General features: G+C 35.0%; 1 protein-coding gene across 4 annotated transcripts in view; it reads right to left on the minus strand.

Annotated features, from left to right (window-relative positions):
* The window catches only part of LOC149794126 (uncharacterized), a 58,560-nt gene continuing 39,151 nt past the window's right edge, over positions 1–19,409 (minus strand). For 3 of the 4 annotated variants that reach the window (XM_089968116.1, XM_089968115.1, XM_089968118.1), the window contains 5 exons: positions 19,078–19,207; positions 18,273–18,333; positions 10,771–10,940; positions 9,555–9,706; positions 1–4,204 (listed from right to left, as the gene is read on the minus strand). In XM_089968116.1, the coding sequence (XP_089824242.1) occupies positions 4,057–4,204; positions 9,555–9,706; positions 10,771–10,940; positions 18,273–18,333; positions 19,078–19,207 (661 nt within the window). In that variant the 3' untranslated portion in view covers positions 1–4,056. Of the gene's footprint in view, positions 4,205–9,554; positions 9,707–10,696; positions 10,941–18,272; positions 18,334–19,077; positions 19,208–19,409 lie in introns of those variants that run through there. The other variant, XM_089968117.1, reaches the window with a different exon arrangement.

Genomic DNA, 19,409 nt, shown 5'->3' on the forward strand with positions numbered 1-19,409 from the left:
TAAACTTGAAGTCTTTATTCTTTCTTCAAACTTTTGTATAATGACATTGATATCTGATTTCTGATATAAACCATATGCGAACATTGTACATGAATTATTGGAACAAGTTCAATTGTAAACATGGAAAGAGTGAATTAAAATGGATAGAAAATGGATAGCATTTAGAGACAGTATGTATGTATGTATTGTATGTATGTATGTATGTATGTATGTATGTATGTATGTATGCATGCATGCATGTATGTATGTATGTATGTATGTTTGATAAATTGATGAATGGCATGATGAAAATGTACAACAAACAAACCAGCAAATATTGTGAAACACTATGATCATATATGGATGCTTGAAACCTTTAAATAATATTATGCATTGATATAATCTTAACATGGATCAATATTGGTATCATTCTTGAATTTTCAAGACTTTTCACATATCATTTTATTATGCTATACGCACATACCTACCCACTTTATAAAATGTCATTTTATCTACTGACTTTGTTAAATAGAATAAGAAAAGAATTTAAAATGATAAAACAAGTCAATTGTTCTGAAATAGAAATAATAAAGCGAAATGAAAGCTGGAAAATGAACGGCAATATACCAGTAGCATATAATATGGTACGCAACATACAAATAACTTATGGTAATGACCGAATAACATTTGTGAATACGGGTAATGCGTAAAAATGCATTTATACATTTCCCTTAAGTAATGCAGTGTAGAATGCCTTCCTATACGTGAAAAATAGTGGAGGAGGTTACCTTTCATCCCAAGATAATATCTTTATATCAACGACAATACAACTCCTACAAATGTCGTGGGATATGACTTTCTCAGAGGGATAAAACCTCGCATGTAAGTGATTCTCTTGTATTGTATTACATATTGATTTCTCGAAAGAATGCACCCATTGGAAGAAAACAGTTTAAAAATCTTATTTCCTAATTATACAACATTATAAACGCACGCACACACGCAACGCACACACGCACGCACGCGCGCACACACAGCATTGGAGATAAAAATGTGTGCATTCTAGAAACAAATACATTTAATATCGACACATGTGGAAACATAAAACAGGACATTATAAAATTCACATCGAACTTTAAAAAAACCACCCTCCCAGAAAACAAAACAAACCCCAAACAAACAAAAACAAACATTTCATGCATTGGCAGCAACGAATTAGGTGGCAACACACGAACTGATCATTTCGACATGACATCATCCCTGGCATTCAACCAATCGAACCACTTGTAAATCAAGATGAAGGGTATGACCAGTGTAAACCAAATGTTTATCCTACCGAAACCGGACGTCAATCCTGTTGCTGCGCGTAGGTCGAAATTATCAATTTGGTGGCAACAGAGGAATATGGTGGCAAGACACGACAATTTACAGTCTTTGAAGAAGAAAGCCAATAAAAATTACTTCGTACACAGTGGCCTTGTGCGCTTTGGAAGACGTTACCCATGCCGTACAATAAAGACATTATATCGTACATATTTTGGGTGCAACATGTTTTAGATTTTCATAAAGGCCTGAAACCATTTTTATTTTATTTCAACGGGTTGGACGTTGAACTGAGCAAAGTATTTGCATTTACTTAAATATAACAAGTAAGTCTTCATTATATAATTATATTATATTATATTATATTATATTATATTATATTATATTATATTATATTATATATATATATATATATATATATATATATATATATATATATATATATATATATATATATATATATATATAATGTGCAATGATGTGAATGTACCCATTGGAGCGATAAAGTGAAATAGCGCTCCAAGTGTCCAAATGAATTTGGTGGATAGAGGGCTTGAAAAACAGTCAGTGGCCATTTAAAAAATCTACGTCGCCAAGCCCTGGTCGCCATAGAAGCTAAGAACAAAAATTAACTGACCGGGAAAAACGATTTGAAAATATAAGGAAACTGAACAACTGATCTCTCGATCTTGCACAAATTCCTATAGCACTGATAACGAAGAGTAAAAACTAATTTTTAGTTAGATTATGCGCTTCGGCTCTCATTGAGTCTTATTCGAAGGCAATGAAACAAAAATAGATAAAACCAACAATAAACAAAAAGAAAGCGTTAAAATTATAAAAGCTTACATGAATGTGTAATGAAGGTATGTTCGATTTTCGCATCTATTTGATTTGAACCCATGTTTGTCAAAATCTGATCATTAGAGTTAAAACTAATTCGAAGCGACATCGAACATTTTCAAACAACATTTCTATAAAATATACTCAAATCAAACTTTTGTGATGTTCACGCTTTCTTTAGTGTTTATTATTAGTATTGTCTCTGTAACATAATTGCCTTTGACAGTTGTGTTGCATTTTCTTTAATCTATTCCTGATACACGAGATACCTTGCTGGATTGAGTGCACACGGACACATTAAGTCATTAATTACACAAGGAAAAGCTGCATTTATACGGATGAGTTCAGCACTTTCTGCCTAAGTGGAGGTCGGATTTGCTTTTTTCCCTTTCCTCCATTAATATTTAAATTTTATCTCTAGATGCCAGTGTATGCATGTATGTATGTATGTATGTATGTATGTATGTATGTATGTTCTTCTTTTCAGATTATCGTGTTAAATGGTGGTTGATTTTCTCATACACATTAATACCCAATCTAAAAGTACGAGTTCCGTCACGGGATAACATAGTACGACGATGACCAAGTAAAGACCGCCTCAGATGCGGGAGGTGGTGGGTTCGATGCCAGGCCGAGTCATATCAAAGACTTATAAAAATGGGACTAACAGTTGCCTTGCTTGACGCTCAGCATTAAGAGGGTAGTGTTATGACTGGTCGGCCTGGTGTCAGGATAATTTGACTGGGTGTGACATCATGCTACATGTCTGCGGCATGATGCCCCAGTGCAAGACATCACTATAAAATGCTACGATGCAGACATCGTAGCGACATGACTGATTTTTTTAAAGCTGCGTTAAAAGTCTAAATCACACACACATACACACACACACACACACACACACACACACATAATTTTCGTCACACAAATTTCTATGTGAAGAAAAACCATTACTGTTTAAAGATTATATTAGTTCACTGATGTTAGAGAATCTATTTAAATAAATAAGACGCAAAACTGACTTTTGATTGGTTCATCCTATGAATGTCATCGATAAAATCATCGATAGTTTGATATTCAGCAAAAAGTTATCCATTTTAAGATCGCAATTTGTGGCAAGAGTTGCTTAATTAAGATTAACGCAAAAATGAGTTATGAATGGCAAGAATGTAAAGCATCGTTCGCACAGACACATTTTCCTTGTTGTTTTGAACGTGTGTACACGTAGAGATACATTTTCCTTGTTGTACTTTGCCTGAATTGGAAAGTGCGTAACACGTAGATATAAATTTTCCTTGTTGTTCAGTGCCTGTATTTGAAAGTGTGAAACATGTACAGATACGTTTTCCTTGTTGTTCTGTGCATGAACTCGAAAGTGTAATACATTCATGTACTCAAATCTCGACATTTCTTTCTACAGAAATCAAATGATTATATAAAACAAGCCATACATCTGGATATTTTTAAGGTGGTCCTTTATTGGACTGAGGCGAAACCTTAGTCCTAAATCAAACTAGGACCTACTTTTAGGTATTATACTTCAATAACAATCTAAACTTTCTGGAGGAAAATCTTCCTAAATGACCGCTGGAATATAGCGATAGTGGATCACACCAGTAATAAAAAACAATGCCTATACCTCAGGGGCAGAAGTGTCTTTTAAAGCTGAGAAACTTGTAATACAGCGAAGGACAGTGATAAAATGAACATGTCTCGAATGAAATTCCTTGTGAATCATACGCTTTTCATTGACACTATTTGGGGATAAGCATCCACAGGACGCAAATACATATTCATGAATCTTCCATAAGATTTGCGAGAAATGGTAACGTTTTCTCAAGGTGGAATTTTACTGCACTTTTGGGGTAATACTGTATATTTCATGTCTTTAACCAAAAGTTGCAAGTGATGTCATGTATCGAGCGTGTACCGCTTGTAGTCATCAAGAACCCCTGCTGCTTTCATGGCAAAACCGGTCCCAATAGCTCCAGCAAACATAGAGGGCACTGCCAAGAACGATAACCATGCTAGGAGACCCAATCCAGACAAGCCATGACCGCTGAAATAATAATAATAATAATAATAATAATAGCAAATATTGGGATTTTTGAAATGCTGTATGCTTTAAAAAAGAAAAGAAAATTCAACTAGAAGTTCATCAACAAATTGGAAAGCCTACATTTTGCACTGGTACACACATTCACAGCGTCGAATACAAAGTCAGCCATTGACGTCACGAGAAGCCAGTCGGCTGCGATCTTCGGAAGATTTGCCGTTAAAGTTAAAGAAGAGCACAGCCACTAAACAAGCTGTTGTAGTAACGTGTATTATCTGCACAGTGATGATGTTGAAAAACCTTCGTTTCCGGAATATTTTAGGAGAGAATGTCAATTTTAGATATGGTACATTGAGAGAGAGAGAGAATCTCTCTCTCTCTCTCATTCTCAGTATACCATGCTTGATGTAATGACCGGGATTAAACATGCCATGCCATCATAAATGTAATTTTTAGTAACATATCCCTTAAACATGTGTTCTGTCACGAAATGATTACTCGGCCATCGTAAAGGTTTCGGCCTCATTGCGTCTTTGTTGCTTATTCTTTATCGTTCATAAAATGACGAAGTTTCCAATCCACAGTAGTCAATTCAGTATCTTTATTTGTTTTGGCTAAGAGAAATAACATAAATATGCTGAACACTTTGTTGTAACATTTTCTCCGACTTGTTTGGCATTTACTGTCTTCAGATGGCGAACTGATGTTTAAGGGGTCACTACAAACTACAGGTTAATCGACTTCATGATAAAGATGAAACGCTTTTTCAAAAGCGTTCAACCGGAATATTGAAGCGATGAAACAGCATTTTAAAAAAAAAGATGATACGCTTTTAAACAGCGATCAACAGGTATTTTGTGAGTGAAAAAGTTTTTTATTCTGTGATGCCCTATCGCTTGCTACCTTCACACATCAGTAACTTTGTGTTTCAAAAAGCGGTGAGCTGGTATCTGCAATCCTGACCCTATTCATAGACCGTATTTACCCATTTTAAGTACTACACCATATTTTATCATTTCATATTGATAGCGTGCAAAGCAGGCGGTTTTCATAACGCGTATCTCCTGGATAATGGTTCTAAACTACACACATATCAATCTCGCATACATAATTTGATTACACTCCTTCCGCTGTATTTTGATTTATTAAATGGAATTCCATATAAATTTATTCTATCAAGATTTACTCACCTTGGAAACTCTTATAAAAGAAGAATAACATCATTTTAAAGAAAACAACATATTCTTGGCAGAAGCGTTGCTTTGTTGCTGTGAAATAACTTTTTCCATCCATTTTTTGAACTTTAAAGATAGTGATTTTATTTATTTCCATTAAAATTAAATGTATGTCGACAGCTGTTGACAGGTTGTTGTCTATTTTTAGGTTTTCACCTATCTACGTCTATCTCTGTGTATGGGTAAATATTGTGACGTTGCAATAATCCAATCAGAGCAACGCTTACATAGATATATAACGGACGTATAGGGCCTCCCCAGATGTCCCACTGCAGATATTAGTCATCCAGCTGAAAAACATTCGTTTCTGTTTTCCTATTTTCTATTTTCGTATTGATTACACCAGATAATTATAAAAGGTGAGAATGCAAAATTGTAAACAATAAAATTAAAGAAGTCAGAGGAGATTTATATGTTATATATACAAATTCATGATATAAAGTAGATAGTCGATATTCATCAAAGAACTTATATGCGCAACGCAACCCCTCTCACGTCCTTGCACAGGCGAAAAACGCGCACGTGGGCCATTGTAAAACATCTTGATGACGACACCGCACTATTATAGATGTTGCTCACGCATGTTCTAACGTTTTATTGAGAAGCGCTCAGCCAATGGACGTAATATGTTGTCAGTTCCACCTCCAACTCTAGACGCCCATGTTATGTGTCGTTAAGATAATTGTGCCAATTAACTGTTATTTCATCCTACTGTAGTCCCCAAAAGTCCCAAAAAGCATCAATATTTTGCTCTGGTTCATCCTCGATAACTACTAACCCGTGAACACTAATACTACATGCATCTATATATTGTACGTAAATGCTTATATATGCTGCATGCAAATAATACTGTACGTATGGTACAGTATTATTTGCATGCAGCATATATAAGCATTTACGTACAATATTAACTCGCATACAGTATATATAAACATCTACGTACAATATTACTTGCATACATCATATATATTCATTTGCGTACAATATTACTTGCATACAGCATATATAAGCATTTACGTAGAGTGTTACTTGCACACAGCATATATATATATATATATATATATATATATATATATATATATATATATATATATATATATATATATATATATATATATATATATATATATATATATATATATGATTTTTCATGGAGATTTGCCAGTTAGTGAATACTATTACTTGCATCAATATAAAGCAGCATTGTAACATCCTTAACAGAAAATAAAATATTTATTGAGTTCATCCTGTTAGCTTTTACGAATGATGACAAAAACAAACAAATGCGATTCGACCGGTTCCGAAATGGTCATTTGTACCAAAATTTGCAGTAATTTCAATCAAATGCAAATATTTTCAGAAAATGCAACCGCACTTATGCTGATCTTTCTTAAGTGCTCTGAAATTATAAAAAAATTGAACTTGAATTAATTTAAAGTAGAATAAGAGTCATTCGAAGGGACTGGCGCTTTAATATGGATTTTCTCCCTCCAGGAATTTAAGATAAGACTATTTCTTCCTTTTAAATGTCGAGTGTTGCAACCATCTCTGACACGGTACACGTATAGGATGTCAGCCTGGCTCCATTTTTATTTGGGACAAAGTGGACACTAAGAGAAGTCATTTGTTGAAACGCCTGTGTCGTAATAATGATTCATTCTTGGGGGAGTAGTGAAAATAAGACTGTCGACGTGGTAGCCATATTGGACAGATCGATACCATTCTCAGTTAAGATCAAACATACAACAAGTCTTACAGTGGAAACTTCATGTTCATACGACGACTATCCATTCAGGTGGAGTGGCGATGACCGTTGTGTGGCAGCCATATTGGATGTCAGATCGGCTCAATTTTGATTTGAAACCAACTAGACATCATAAGAAGTCTTTCGCTGAAACCCCTCGTAGATATGAATTGCGATAGGTGGCGCTATACAGTTTCGCATTTTGCATAGGTTTAGGATTTTAAAGAAAAAGAATGTCCCCGGCTTTCCTCACTGGTTATCCTGGCTATTTAAAAAAGACCTTGTATATCTTAGGTATAATGCAAAGAACCTTTAATTCCCTTTATTTTGGTGTATGATTGATGGGTGTAGTATGGGTTATAGAGTATACAGCTTGGCCTTACTTCAAATGTGCATCTTTCAAAAAAGTGCTAGCTCTACTTGGTCATTTTCACTTCCTGAACTTCAGAGGTCAATTGTATAAAAAAGAGCCGATAACTTTTTTTACATTTTATATATTTGGTAATTCATTCATTGCACTTTCAGAAGCTGGTATTGTCTAGTCTGACAAAATTCATTTTCCCTATTTTAATAGCTGCTATGTATAGTGTACTTTAGACTAATTCAGACTGATTTTTTAAAACAAGGGAGCAGTCATTTTAGTTAGCAGTGTGCTTAAATCATGTAAAATTTCCAAAAGTACAATATCCAAAAGAAATATCATCCACATTACATTAATGTAGCATAGAGGTATGCAAACATTCTCTCCACTGTGCATGTTTTAAATGCGAACTACTTCACCTTACATTCGTCACTCTCTCAAAAGTACATATTATCTGGTGAGCGCCACCATAACAATATTTTTCAGATGGTCTCCATGCCGGCCATGTTGGAAGTCAGATTGGTACCATTTTTTATTTGGGACCATCTAGACATACATCCTCTATGTTGATATTACACCCGTGCAGGAGGAGTAACGATAACAAAATTTTCAAGGTGGCTGCCGTGACGGCTATACTGGACATCTGAACAGCACCATTTTCAAATAAAATTTTCATGATGACCATTGTGTTGGATATACTGGATGTGAGAGCAGCACAATTTCCATTAAGGGCCAACTAGACCATGGGTTGAATGAGTGTCTAACTTAGTTTCATGAAAATACTCCAACTATTTTAGGAAGGGTAACGATAACAAACTTGTGCTAACGGACGAACGGACGCCATATGCCATATCATTGCATAAACTCAATGACCAGTAGAGCTAAAATGAAGTGAGTACAAAAAAAAGTTAATTGGTGTGGTTATGTCTATTAACAGCGAGAACGAGGACCAAGACCCTGCGCAGGAACGAGTTCATCTTGCACAGTATCATCTGCACACTGGTTCAGTTGAGAGAAAAAATGTTTCCTTTTGCCATGGCGTTGTGCAGTAGTATTGATGTTATTGTGTATTCCTCTTCTTTAATTCTGAGAAGTGCTCAGTCAGTAAACACAATATATTTTTGTCCTGCATTCCTCTTAAGCTACGATTGTTCCTCCTTGGCGCTGCCTGTTTCATGATAAAAGTGATAGTGAGCAAATGCAACAAACAACAAGTTTCAAAACTTACACCAACAGTTACCGCCATTATCTGCTCTTCTCACAGTTCATATTCCTTCAGAAAGTATCGATGCCATAGAGCTTTTTTAATCAGCGGGTCGTACATTTTTCACTTCAGGTTAAAAGTGAATCAAGAATGGTGTCAAAATAAACCAGTTAATAATGGCAACAAAAAAAGATGAGCTTCATTGTAGCGTCATAATATGACGTCTGCTAACGTTATATATGTTAACATTATCGAACCGGTGATCTATTGGTGCAATTCAAGCACTTCTGAATTTTACTCCACTACGCACTACACACACTATTCATATTTGGCAAGAAAGCCATTTAAGAGGAAAGAACAAAAAAATGCGAGATTAATTGATTGCTATACCGTTATCAAAACGTACAGTCTGACATTTTTTACCAATGTACAGCGTTGTGGTAGTGGTGTTATCTTGCTGAGATAATCGAAGCTCGCGGCTTTAACTGTGATAATCGGGAGTGGTGGCTTTATCTGCGATAGTCGGGGTAGGGGCTAGTGATGAAGAAAGAGCAGTAAAATAAAACTCGTGAATCCTGCCGCTAGTTTGGAACCCAAAACTATCAGTATGCCGTCAAAGAGCCAATACATTTTTATAGACGTAACATGCGAAAGTCGGGGCTAGCAGTATTAAATGCCACAGTCGGGGTTCGCGACTTTTTCAGTGATAGTCGAGGCTCGCAGTTTTAGCTGCAATAGTTGGGACTAGCTGCTTTATCTGCGATAGTTAGGGCTGGGGCTAATATTGCATAAAGAGAAGTAAGACAAACCTTGTGCATCCTGCTGCTAGTCTAGCACCCCATAACATCAGTATGCCACCAATGAGAGCGGCTGGAATGCTGGGGCCATGCGCGGTTGCTATGGTATTTGACAAAATAGCGGATATCGCACCGCCCAGAATAGCACCCGAGACGTATAAGACCTGTTAATAATAATAATAAAGAATGTTACGATACTGTGTCTTAAACTAAGTTACAAAATAAAGATAAATCAACAATTTAAGTAAAATCAACAAGATATTCTTTTTTCTAAGTTATAAAGTCTAAATTGTAAGAAACACTTACTGGAGTATAAATTAAATTCCCAGTAATCCTAAATATCCTATCACAAGTTCAGAAGTGTAGAATGTTCCGAATGAATTCCAATAGTCTTGAATATCCTGATATACCACAACAATGTAATCCAGAATGTCTTTAAATGAGTTCTGAACAAGCACAAAATAATGTATTAATCCATTCCAATGATCTTTAGTAATTCCAATGAATGATTTAAATAATTCCTCTCGAATTGTATCTGAACACGCCACAAATTCTGATCAAAGATTCCCAGAGACTGGTATGAAACGGGAATGAATAATGTTTACCAAACTTTATATACAAAATATTAGCTTGACCTAATACGCAATAGAATTTTATGAAATTCTTTAGATGTGAGCCATTTCTAATTGAAAATTTCCTTAAAAGTGTAAATAAGTTTGTTTCTAGAATATTCTTAACTCAAAAAGCTATTTCAGCATGTTCATTACAAATGACTAGAGTCTTAAAATACAATCTACAATCATTGACAAAAGTTAAGTACACAATACAGATATACATAACATCAATAATAATAATAATAATAATAATAGCAAAAACAACAATTGTCATCACCAACACTACTAACGTAGGCGTAGTCATCTTCGTAATCATTATAGAACGTTCATAAATCATGTATATGTATATATGTGTGCCTGTGCCTGTATGTATGAATCTCCTCGTTGTTCACTCTTCTAGAATTACAATCTTGAGTGAATATTGCTCAATCTGAGGAGTGCATACGAGTCTTGCGAACTCGGCACCAATTCATCAGGTGCATACGGGTCTTGCCTACCTGCCACCAATTCCCCAGATGCATACGAGTCTTGCCTACCTACCATCAATTTCCCAGGTGAATACGAGTCTTGCCTACTTGCCACCAATTCCCAAGGTGCACACGAGTCTTGCCTACCTGCCACCAATTCCCCAATCCAGTCCGTTTATTTTCTAGGTAGGGGAATGTTTCTTGTAGTTTTTTCGTGATCAGCCACTGACTGACAACTGTGACATAACTGGAGCTGCCGCCTAGCGTGTCCTTGACAGCAAACACAATCGGAAGCTGAAGCAGGCCGATTATAACGCCTATGAATAGATAAAGCCATGCCTACTTATAATATCTGCAAACTGCAAATTGTGTAATAACAGTTTTCATTATTTATTTATTTATTTCATTTTTCCTCTTTATCAGACCAGAACATAAACTTTATGAAACATTAAATTGCAAATACATTGCTTAGAACACAAAATTACATGTTGTCTGTGGTTAATGAAGATATATCTTGACTCATTCTTGGAAGTCGATTTTATCCATAATGACATAGCATACGCGTTAATGTCAAGTTTCTTTTACCTGAAATGCCATCGTTTTCCTGGTACCTTATTTAAACTCGAATGTTCAAATTCTCACCCATACTCATTTCCATCTGAGAAAACAAATGTTTTGAATGTTTGTAAGTTTCGAACTAGAAATATCTTCAGACAGATGTAGCGCTGTAGGGCCCTTTACTGAACAAGAGGTAAATCGCCTCTTTTAAGAAACTAATGATATCTTATTGTCAATACCGGGAATTAAGTTCATGATACAATTGAGGACTGATTCATGAATATTAATATATTACCTTCTAAAAGAATAATTTTAAAGTATTTATCAATTATAACTTGGCTTACCGTTAATTGCTGACTTTATGGCAGTATATAATCGGTACGTTTATAATTCTTTAGTATATACAGAGGATTTGAAAATGTGATATTCGTTACTGTAGATTTTGCATTAAATTTAAACTAACACTAACGTTTTGAAAAAGCTGCATATGGATGGTGGAGGATTTTGAAATTGATCACTCAATAAAATATACACAACATAAAAAACTTTCATAAATAATGTTTAAGAGCAGGTTTGTTACAAATTTTATTTTTCAAGATAATATACGGTCACTCAAAACCATTATAGTTTTGCGGAAAAACAGTTTACCAATGGTGTCCTTTCAAGCTCTCATAGTGTTTAGAAACATGCTTGGAATTTCGCGAACTCACGACAAAAACACTAACCCTGCCTAGCGCGTTAACAGTGATATATCTGACACAAATTACGAGGTAAGTGACTGAGAACCATTAGTATGTACGATTTAATGGTCCGATAACTTGTTTTTATAGGATGACGTTGTTGACAGTTTGCCTGTGCTTTGTGTATGGATCGAAATTACTGTCAGTGAAGTCAAATATTTTGCTTAGTCATACAGTACACCTGGAGTTGCATTCACTAAACTGTATAATATCAATTGCCAGACATTTAACAATGTAATATCAATGACCCCATCTGTAATGGATACTTCTAGGCAAGGCTGTAATCATTAACCGTTGCAATATTAATTACCCCATCTGTAGTGGATACATTTAGGTAAAGGTGTATTCATTTAGCGTCATAATTTCAATTGGCCATTATTTAATTGATATATTTAGATAAAGTTGTAACTAGCATTACATTTTTAACAAAAATATCCCGTCCGGTTTTGCTGATCAAAACATGTTTGATCCCCCTATCTGCCCATAAATTGAAATATATTTGGTGAAAAAACTGTCTTAGATAAGGAAGGAAAATAAATAAATAAATTCGGTTTCGAAGCCCCCTATACTTTTGACACAATGGTCAGTGCCTTTCTGGCTAAATGAACATATCGGTACGTGATATAGAACGAATAATAAAAATAAGGCTCTTGAGAACATGAAATTAGTTGTGATAAAAGATTGACTATTCGTGCTCTAAACTAACCTGAGTCAGCTATGTAATACACTAACCATGAGTCATCTATGTAATACACTAACCATGAGTCATCTATGCAATAAAATAACCATGGGTCAGCTATACAATACACAAGCATGAGTCATTTATGCAATAAATTAACCATTAGTCATCTACGCAATAAATTAACCATGAATCAGCTATATAACACACTAACCATGAGTCATCTATGAAATACACAAACATGAGTCATTTATGCAATATATTAACCATGAGTCAGTTGTGCAATACATTAACCATGAGTCATCTATGCAATAAACTAACCATGGATCAGCTATGTAATACACAAGCATGAGTTATTAATGCAATACATTAACCATGAATCAGCTATATAATACACTAACCATGAGTCATCTATACTATACACAAACATGAGACATTTATGCAATAAATTAACTACGAGTCAGCTGTGCAATTCACTAAGCATGAGTCAATTAGACAATACACTAACTATGAGTTGGCTATGAAGTACTCTAACCACGAGTCAGTTATGCAATACACTAACCATTAGTCAGCTAGGCAATACACAACTGGGTCATTTATGCAATAAACTAATCATGAGTCAGCTATGGAATACACTAACCATGAACCAACTAAGCAATGCAATAACTACGAGACAGCTTATTGGAATTTCATTTAGCCGTTCTGTTATTCCAATATAACAATTTCATCACGTTGTCGAGTGACTGATCAAACTCGGATTGCCGGCATGTCAGCATCACATAGTTGCTTCCAGTCTTCCAAAATCACTGCTCGTGATTGTTCGGCCTTTCCGCATTTCTTTACCTACCCTCTATCACCTTCTAGTTTCTTCGGGTCAACAACAGTCTTGTTTGTAGACTACGCTCCTTTCCACCGGGCAATACAGGTATGCTGCTACTTTTTTCATTGCCTTCCCGTGCACTCGCTCACTTATCATCAGATAATTCCCTCTGTCACTTCTCTGGCGATAGGTCTGACAAATTTCCAGACACCCCTTCCTTGGAGGATTTATTTAACGAGAGTAATTGCTTATTATTTTATTCTCAGAGTTAAATTCTGGCTCCCCTCATAACGTAGACTGGCTAATTTCGCGAGAAAAATTTCTTAAAACCTTGAATTCCGTCTAGCTTATTCAATCAAGATTACTTTCTGTAACCGCCTAAAACATTTAACATTCCAATCGATGTCAGAATAATGCTCTCTAGTCAGCCTTCCTTAATAACTATTCTGGAAAATATAATTTTATGATACCTGCATAAAATGGTTAAATATTTCCCAAAATGTTTGCTCTGATTTGTCTCAGCTCTTTTCAGGTTTTGCTATTGAAGTTACACTGATATATCTGCCGAGCCGTTATCGAACAGACTCTAATTACAATTCAGTTCATGTCCCAAACAAAGCAGATCCCATCCCTCGCAGTCAACTAGGCAATAAACTAACTATGAATCAACTAGGCAATAAACTAATTATGGGTCAACTAGGCGATAAACTAACCATGGGTCAGCTAGGCAATAAACTAACCATGAGTCAACTAGGCAAAAAAACAAACTATGAGTCAGCTAGGAGATAAACTAACCATGAGTTAGCTAGGCAATAAACCATGAGTCAGCTAGGCAATAAACTAACCATGAGTCAGCATGGCAATAAATTAACCATGAGTCAACTAAGCAATAAACTTACAATGAGTCAGCTAGGCAATAAACTAGCCATGAGTCAACTAGCCTATGAACTAACCATGAGTGAGTTCTCCTCTAAACAAAAACATGAGTCATTTATGCAATAAACGAACCATGAGACATCGATGCAATAAATTAACCATGAGACAGCTATGGAATAAACTGACCACGAGACAGCGATGCAATAATAACCGAGAGACAGTTATGCAGTACGGTTCGTATTTTTTCTTCTCTATAGCGCGCACTTAACTGAGAACATCAAAAACCCAGACCCTCGCATCCCATAATGCATGAGCAGATCAGGTTGTACAGTTTTCTTTTCTGCTTATGAGTTTATTCCATTTATAGATAAATACGGTATGTTACTTGCGTTCTTTTTACGAACGTTACTGAAAATATGTAATAATCGAATTAAAAAGCAATCTCAGTACAGCAGCATTATGCCAAAGTTTATCTCAGTTATATCTTATCAACCCCAACGCCATCCCCCATGTGTTACATAAGAGACTTGACGACCACGGTGAGTATATATACAGCATCAGTAGGCCAGGATCTGGAATCCTTGTGTTTAGAACTTGTTAGACATTTCATATGTATGCAAGTACACACAGGTAAAGACGGTTAGGATAAAGTAATTTCGGAGAAGAACCAATAATTTAAAAGTAATCGTTCCATGCCTTCCTTGAAGCTCCTATAAACCATATTCCTCCTTCCACGAAGATAAAAAGAAAATGAAAAAGAGAAGAAAAAGGTCAAACAAATATTGTATAACGCTATACATGTGAACACCATATTTAACATTTTTTACTTTAAGAGATGCTTTCATTTTTATTTTAAACCTTGCTTCGTTTTAATAGAAAAATCTAATTCGGAAACTCACTAGTTATACTGGCTATTTAAAAAGAAACTTGTATATCGTAGGTCTTGTTAAAAGAACTTATAATTCCCTTTACTTTCGTGTATGATCGATAGGTGTCATTTGGGTTATAGAGTGTACAGCTTGGCTTTACTCCAGATATGCACATTTAAAAACTGTTAGCTCTACTTGACCATTTTCACTTCCTCGACTTCAGAGACAAATTGTAAAAAAGAGCCAATAACTTTCTTTACACTCTATATATTTGGTAATTCATTCATTGCACTTTCAGAAGCTTTCATTGTGTTGTCTACCGAAATATATTGTGCCTGTTTTGATAACTGCTAATGATAGTATACTTTAGACTATTTCAGGCTGATTTTGAGCACATGACAACAGTCATTTGGGTTAGCTGTGTGCTTAGATCATATAGTTCCCACAAGTACAACATTCAAAGAATGTTTATGCATAGTATAGGAAGGTAAAATATTTATATGCCAACATACTCTTCACTGTGCACATTGCCAATCTAAGCAACTTCATCTTTCAACTGTCACTCTCAGTAGTTCATAAGACCTGTAGAACCCCATTATTGGCTATATTTTAGTCCTTACGCCTGCCTAATGCCTAAAACGAAACCATGCTACAAGAAAGATATTGAAAAATTGAGATGTTTAGTTAGACAGGGGCCAGGATCCATTTTCAGACGCCAAACATTAACATAATATTGTATAAAAAATGGAGTTAACCAACTATTGATACTGAATTTTCAATGAAATCTACGCTGTGCGTACACTATCAATAATATGTAGTGCTGGGGGATACGCCTATACCAGCGTTTGCGTGGCTGTCAATTCATCGATCACTGTTATGTAATGCAACACGACTTTCTCTTACATAAGTCGTTGCTTTTAATGGATCCATCACGTGCAATATCTAATATTTAATGGATCCATCACGTGCAATATCTAACATTTAATGGATCCACCACATGCAATATCTAATATTTAATGGATCCATCACATGCATTATCTAATATTTAACGGATCCATCACATGCAGTATCTAATATTTAACGGATCCATCACATTCCTTATCTAATATTTAATGGATCCATCACATGCAGTATCTAATATTTAATGGATCCATCACATGCAGTATCTAATATCTAATGGAACTATCACATGCAGTATCTAATATTTAACGGATCCATCACATGCAGTATCTAATATTTAATGGATCCATCAAATGCAGTATCTAATATTTAATGGATCCATCACATGCAGTATCTAATATTTAATGGATCCATCACATTCCTTATCTAATATTTAATGGATTCATCACATGCATTATCTAATATTTAATGGATCCATCACATGAGGTATCTAATATTTAATGGATCCAGTATCTAATATTTAATGGATCCATCACATTCCTTATCTAATATTTAATGGATTCATCACATGCATTGTCTAATATTTAATGGATCCATCACATGCAGTATCTAATATTTAATGGATCCATCACATGCAGTATCTAATATTTAATGGATCCATCACATGCAGTATCTAATATTTATATGATCCATCACATGCATTATCTAATATTTATAGGATCCATCACATGCAGTATCTAATATTTAATGGATCCATCACATGCAGTATCTAATATTTAATGGATCCATCACATGCAGTATCTAATATTTAATGGATCCATCACATGCAGTATCTAATATTTAATGGATCCATCACATGCAGTATCTAATATTTAATGGATCCATCACATGTAGTATCTAACATTTAATGGATCCATCACATGCAGTATCTAATATTTAATGGATCCATCACATGCAGTATCTACCTCTTGATAAAATAAAGAACATGTTACTTTTATCACACAATAAACAATTTAAGGTCATCAAAGGTCATAAAACAGACTGACGTACCTATTCATGCCTATCCCCTACGATGTGGCTGGGTCAGTTGTAACGCTCATTGTTTTGTTCTTCCCAGTTTTATCAAGCGTTGTCTGGTTTTACTGGGAAAAACCTTCAGAAGGCTTGAGTAATTTCTAAGGTTGAGAGTTTTTATATGTGATAATGATGACGTTTGAGTTAATCGAATGATTTCACATACCGGAAATATAATTATGAATAGTATGTTAAAGTTATGAAAAAGCAGAAAGTACAATTAACATTTTCTATACAGCGCACTGTTCGGATTAAATATTTTTGCTGTTTCATAAAGGCACCCCGTGTAATGGTGCATAATGACTGAGCAATCTTACTGGGACCAGAATATGTGGTCAGTCTGCAGAGGAAGCTGTGTTATGTACCGAGGATCCGATTATTAAGAAATCTTTTACACTATAATAAAAGTTGCTTCCAGGTGGATAGACAACAATGTGCTCACTCATTACTTATAGTTCCCTAACGAGAGCTTCGTACAGATCAGGTTTCACGTGACTCATTGTAGTGATGAACCATGCTGTTGGTATGTATCCCTTGAAGAATTCCTTTATAGTAGGATTATAGCTCAAGAAAAAGGATATTTAAATCAAAAGAAATATGCATATAACTTGATAGTATTTAGTACCTAAATAATACAGTAGCATTTAAAATACTCTCGCCGTCACTGGACACCTATTGTGTTGATGGGTAGATAGTAGATTTACACATCTAAGCGTTGCTTCCTATTTTGAATTGGAATGTCAGCCCACTAATTTATTGCTACTGTAATACTGTGTGTGCATGTTTGTGTGCGCGTGCTGTGATGGGGATGGATCTGTTAAAGGAGTTGTGTGAGTGGAGACTGATGCATGGAGTGGGAATCAGCCATTTTGAAATTCATTTGCCTCACACTATTTAAAACGAGCAGAAAGAAAAAAAAAAAAAAAAAAAGAGAGAACACAGGTCGGCATTGCTTCATTTCATTCATGTAGTCGGCAGCGCCAAGGGAAGCTTTGCCCACCATCGGTCTTATGTTGAATAACTGTATGTGTCAAACTGTGGAGAACAGCATTTTTACGATGATTATTATTTATCCAATGCTTTGTGTAAGTTGACAGAGAATGGGAGGAAGGGAGGGAGAGAGCACTATTTACCAGAAACTGAAGGTCGCCAAGCCTTAGCCAAAAATATGTTATCCTTTTCGTGTAGAGTTTCCTGAAGAGAGAAAATACATCTCCAGATTTCATGTCTAATGTAAATATTTATAAATGACCATATGGCTGTAATATAGAACATAGTTAATACGAAAACAATCCTCTCGATAATAACAAATGTCGCATATACTGCTCCTCTGTTCGACATATGAAGAATGCGTTTGACCTAATTATAAAATGCATATTATTTTGGTCATTATCAGTTTTATTGCCAGTTGGACTACAAAAAAAGACGTATAAATTTAAATGCTAACCGTTACAAAATAAACTTTAAATAACGTACAGATTTTATTGGTAGAGGAAGAATTTCATTCTTTAGTCACTGGAGTCACGAACAGTTTTAACCAATCAGAAATCGTTAGACGCTTGTTAGAAGAGATGACTTACTCGCAACATATACTCATTGCTCTGCTAACTTAAAGGGTAAAATAACCATGAAACAAGACTATTTTCTATTTAAATGTTTTGAGTACATGTAACAATTTAAGCAGGAAAACATTATTTTGTCTTCTTATTGCAGGTCTCTTTATTTCAAATAATTATTGGATAAAGTCCATTGAAAACTCCATTACAGGACCAAAGGCAAATACCAAGTAAATGTATTTCAGATTTAATATATATATATATATATATATATATATATATATATATATATATATATATATATATATATATATATATATATATATATATATATATATATACACACACACACACACACACACACACACACATTTACATTTACATTTTGGTAAAGGTCTCTCAGATCCGTCTGCCAATCCCAGAACTTTTCAAGGATCACTACAACGACGCCAATAAGAAGTCCCAAGGGTAATGCAATAGCGAAGAATGGCCACTTGAACGTTGAATGTACCCTAAAATTTAAATGAAATTTATTATGTTATAATGGCAACAGTTTGCTGTCATTGAACAGGTCTTTCCTTTATGGGAATTTTCTTTTTTTGTGTGGAGGAGGTTAGAATCATATAATTTGCCGCAGCGGCAAACATGTAATCAACTATTGAACGTAATTTTACAACGGGACAAGGGTTTTTAAATAACCACCGTCACCCACTC

The sequence above is a fragment of the Sinohyriopsis cumingii genome, chromosome 8 (assembly GCF_028554795.1).
Source record: "Sinohyriopsis cumingii isolate HCF-2022 chromosome 8, ASM2855479v2, whole genome shotgun sequence".
Lineage (NCBI taxonomy): Eukaryota > Metazoa > Mollusca > Bivalvia > Unionida > Unionidae > Sinohyriopsis > Sinohyriopsis cumingii.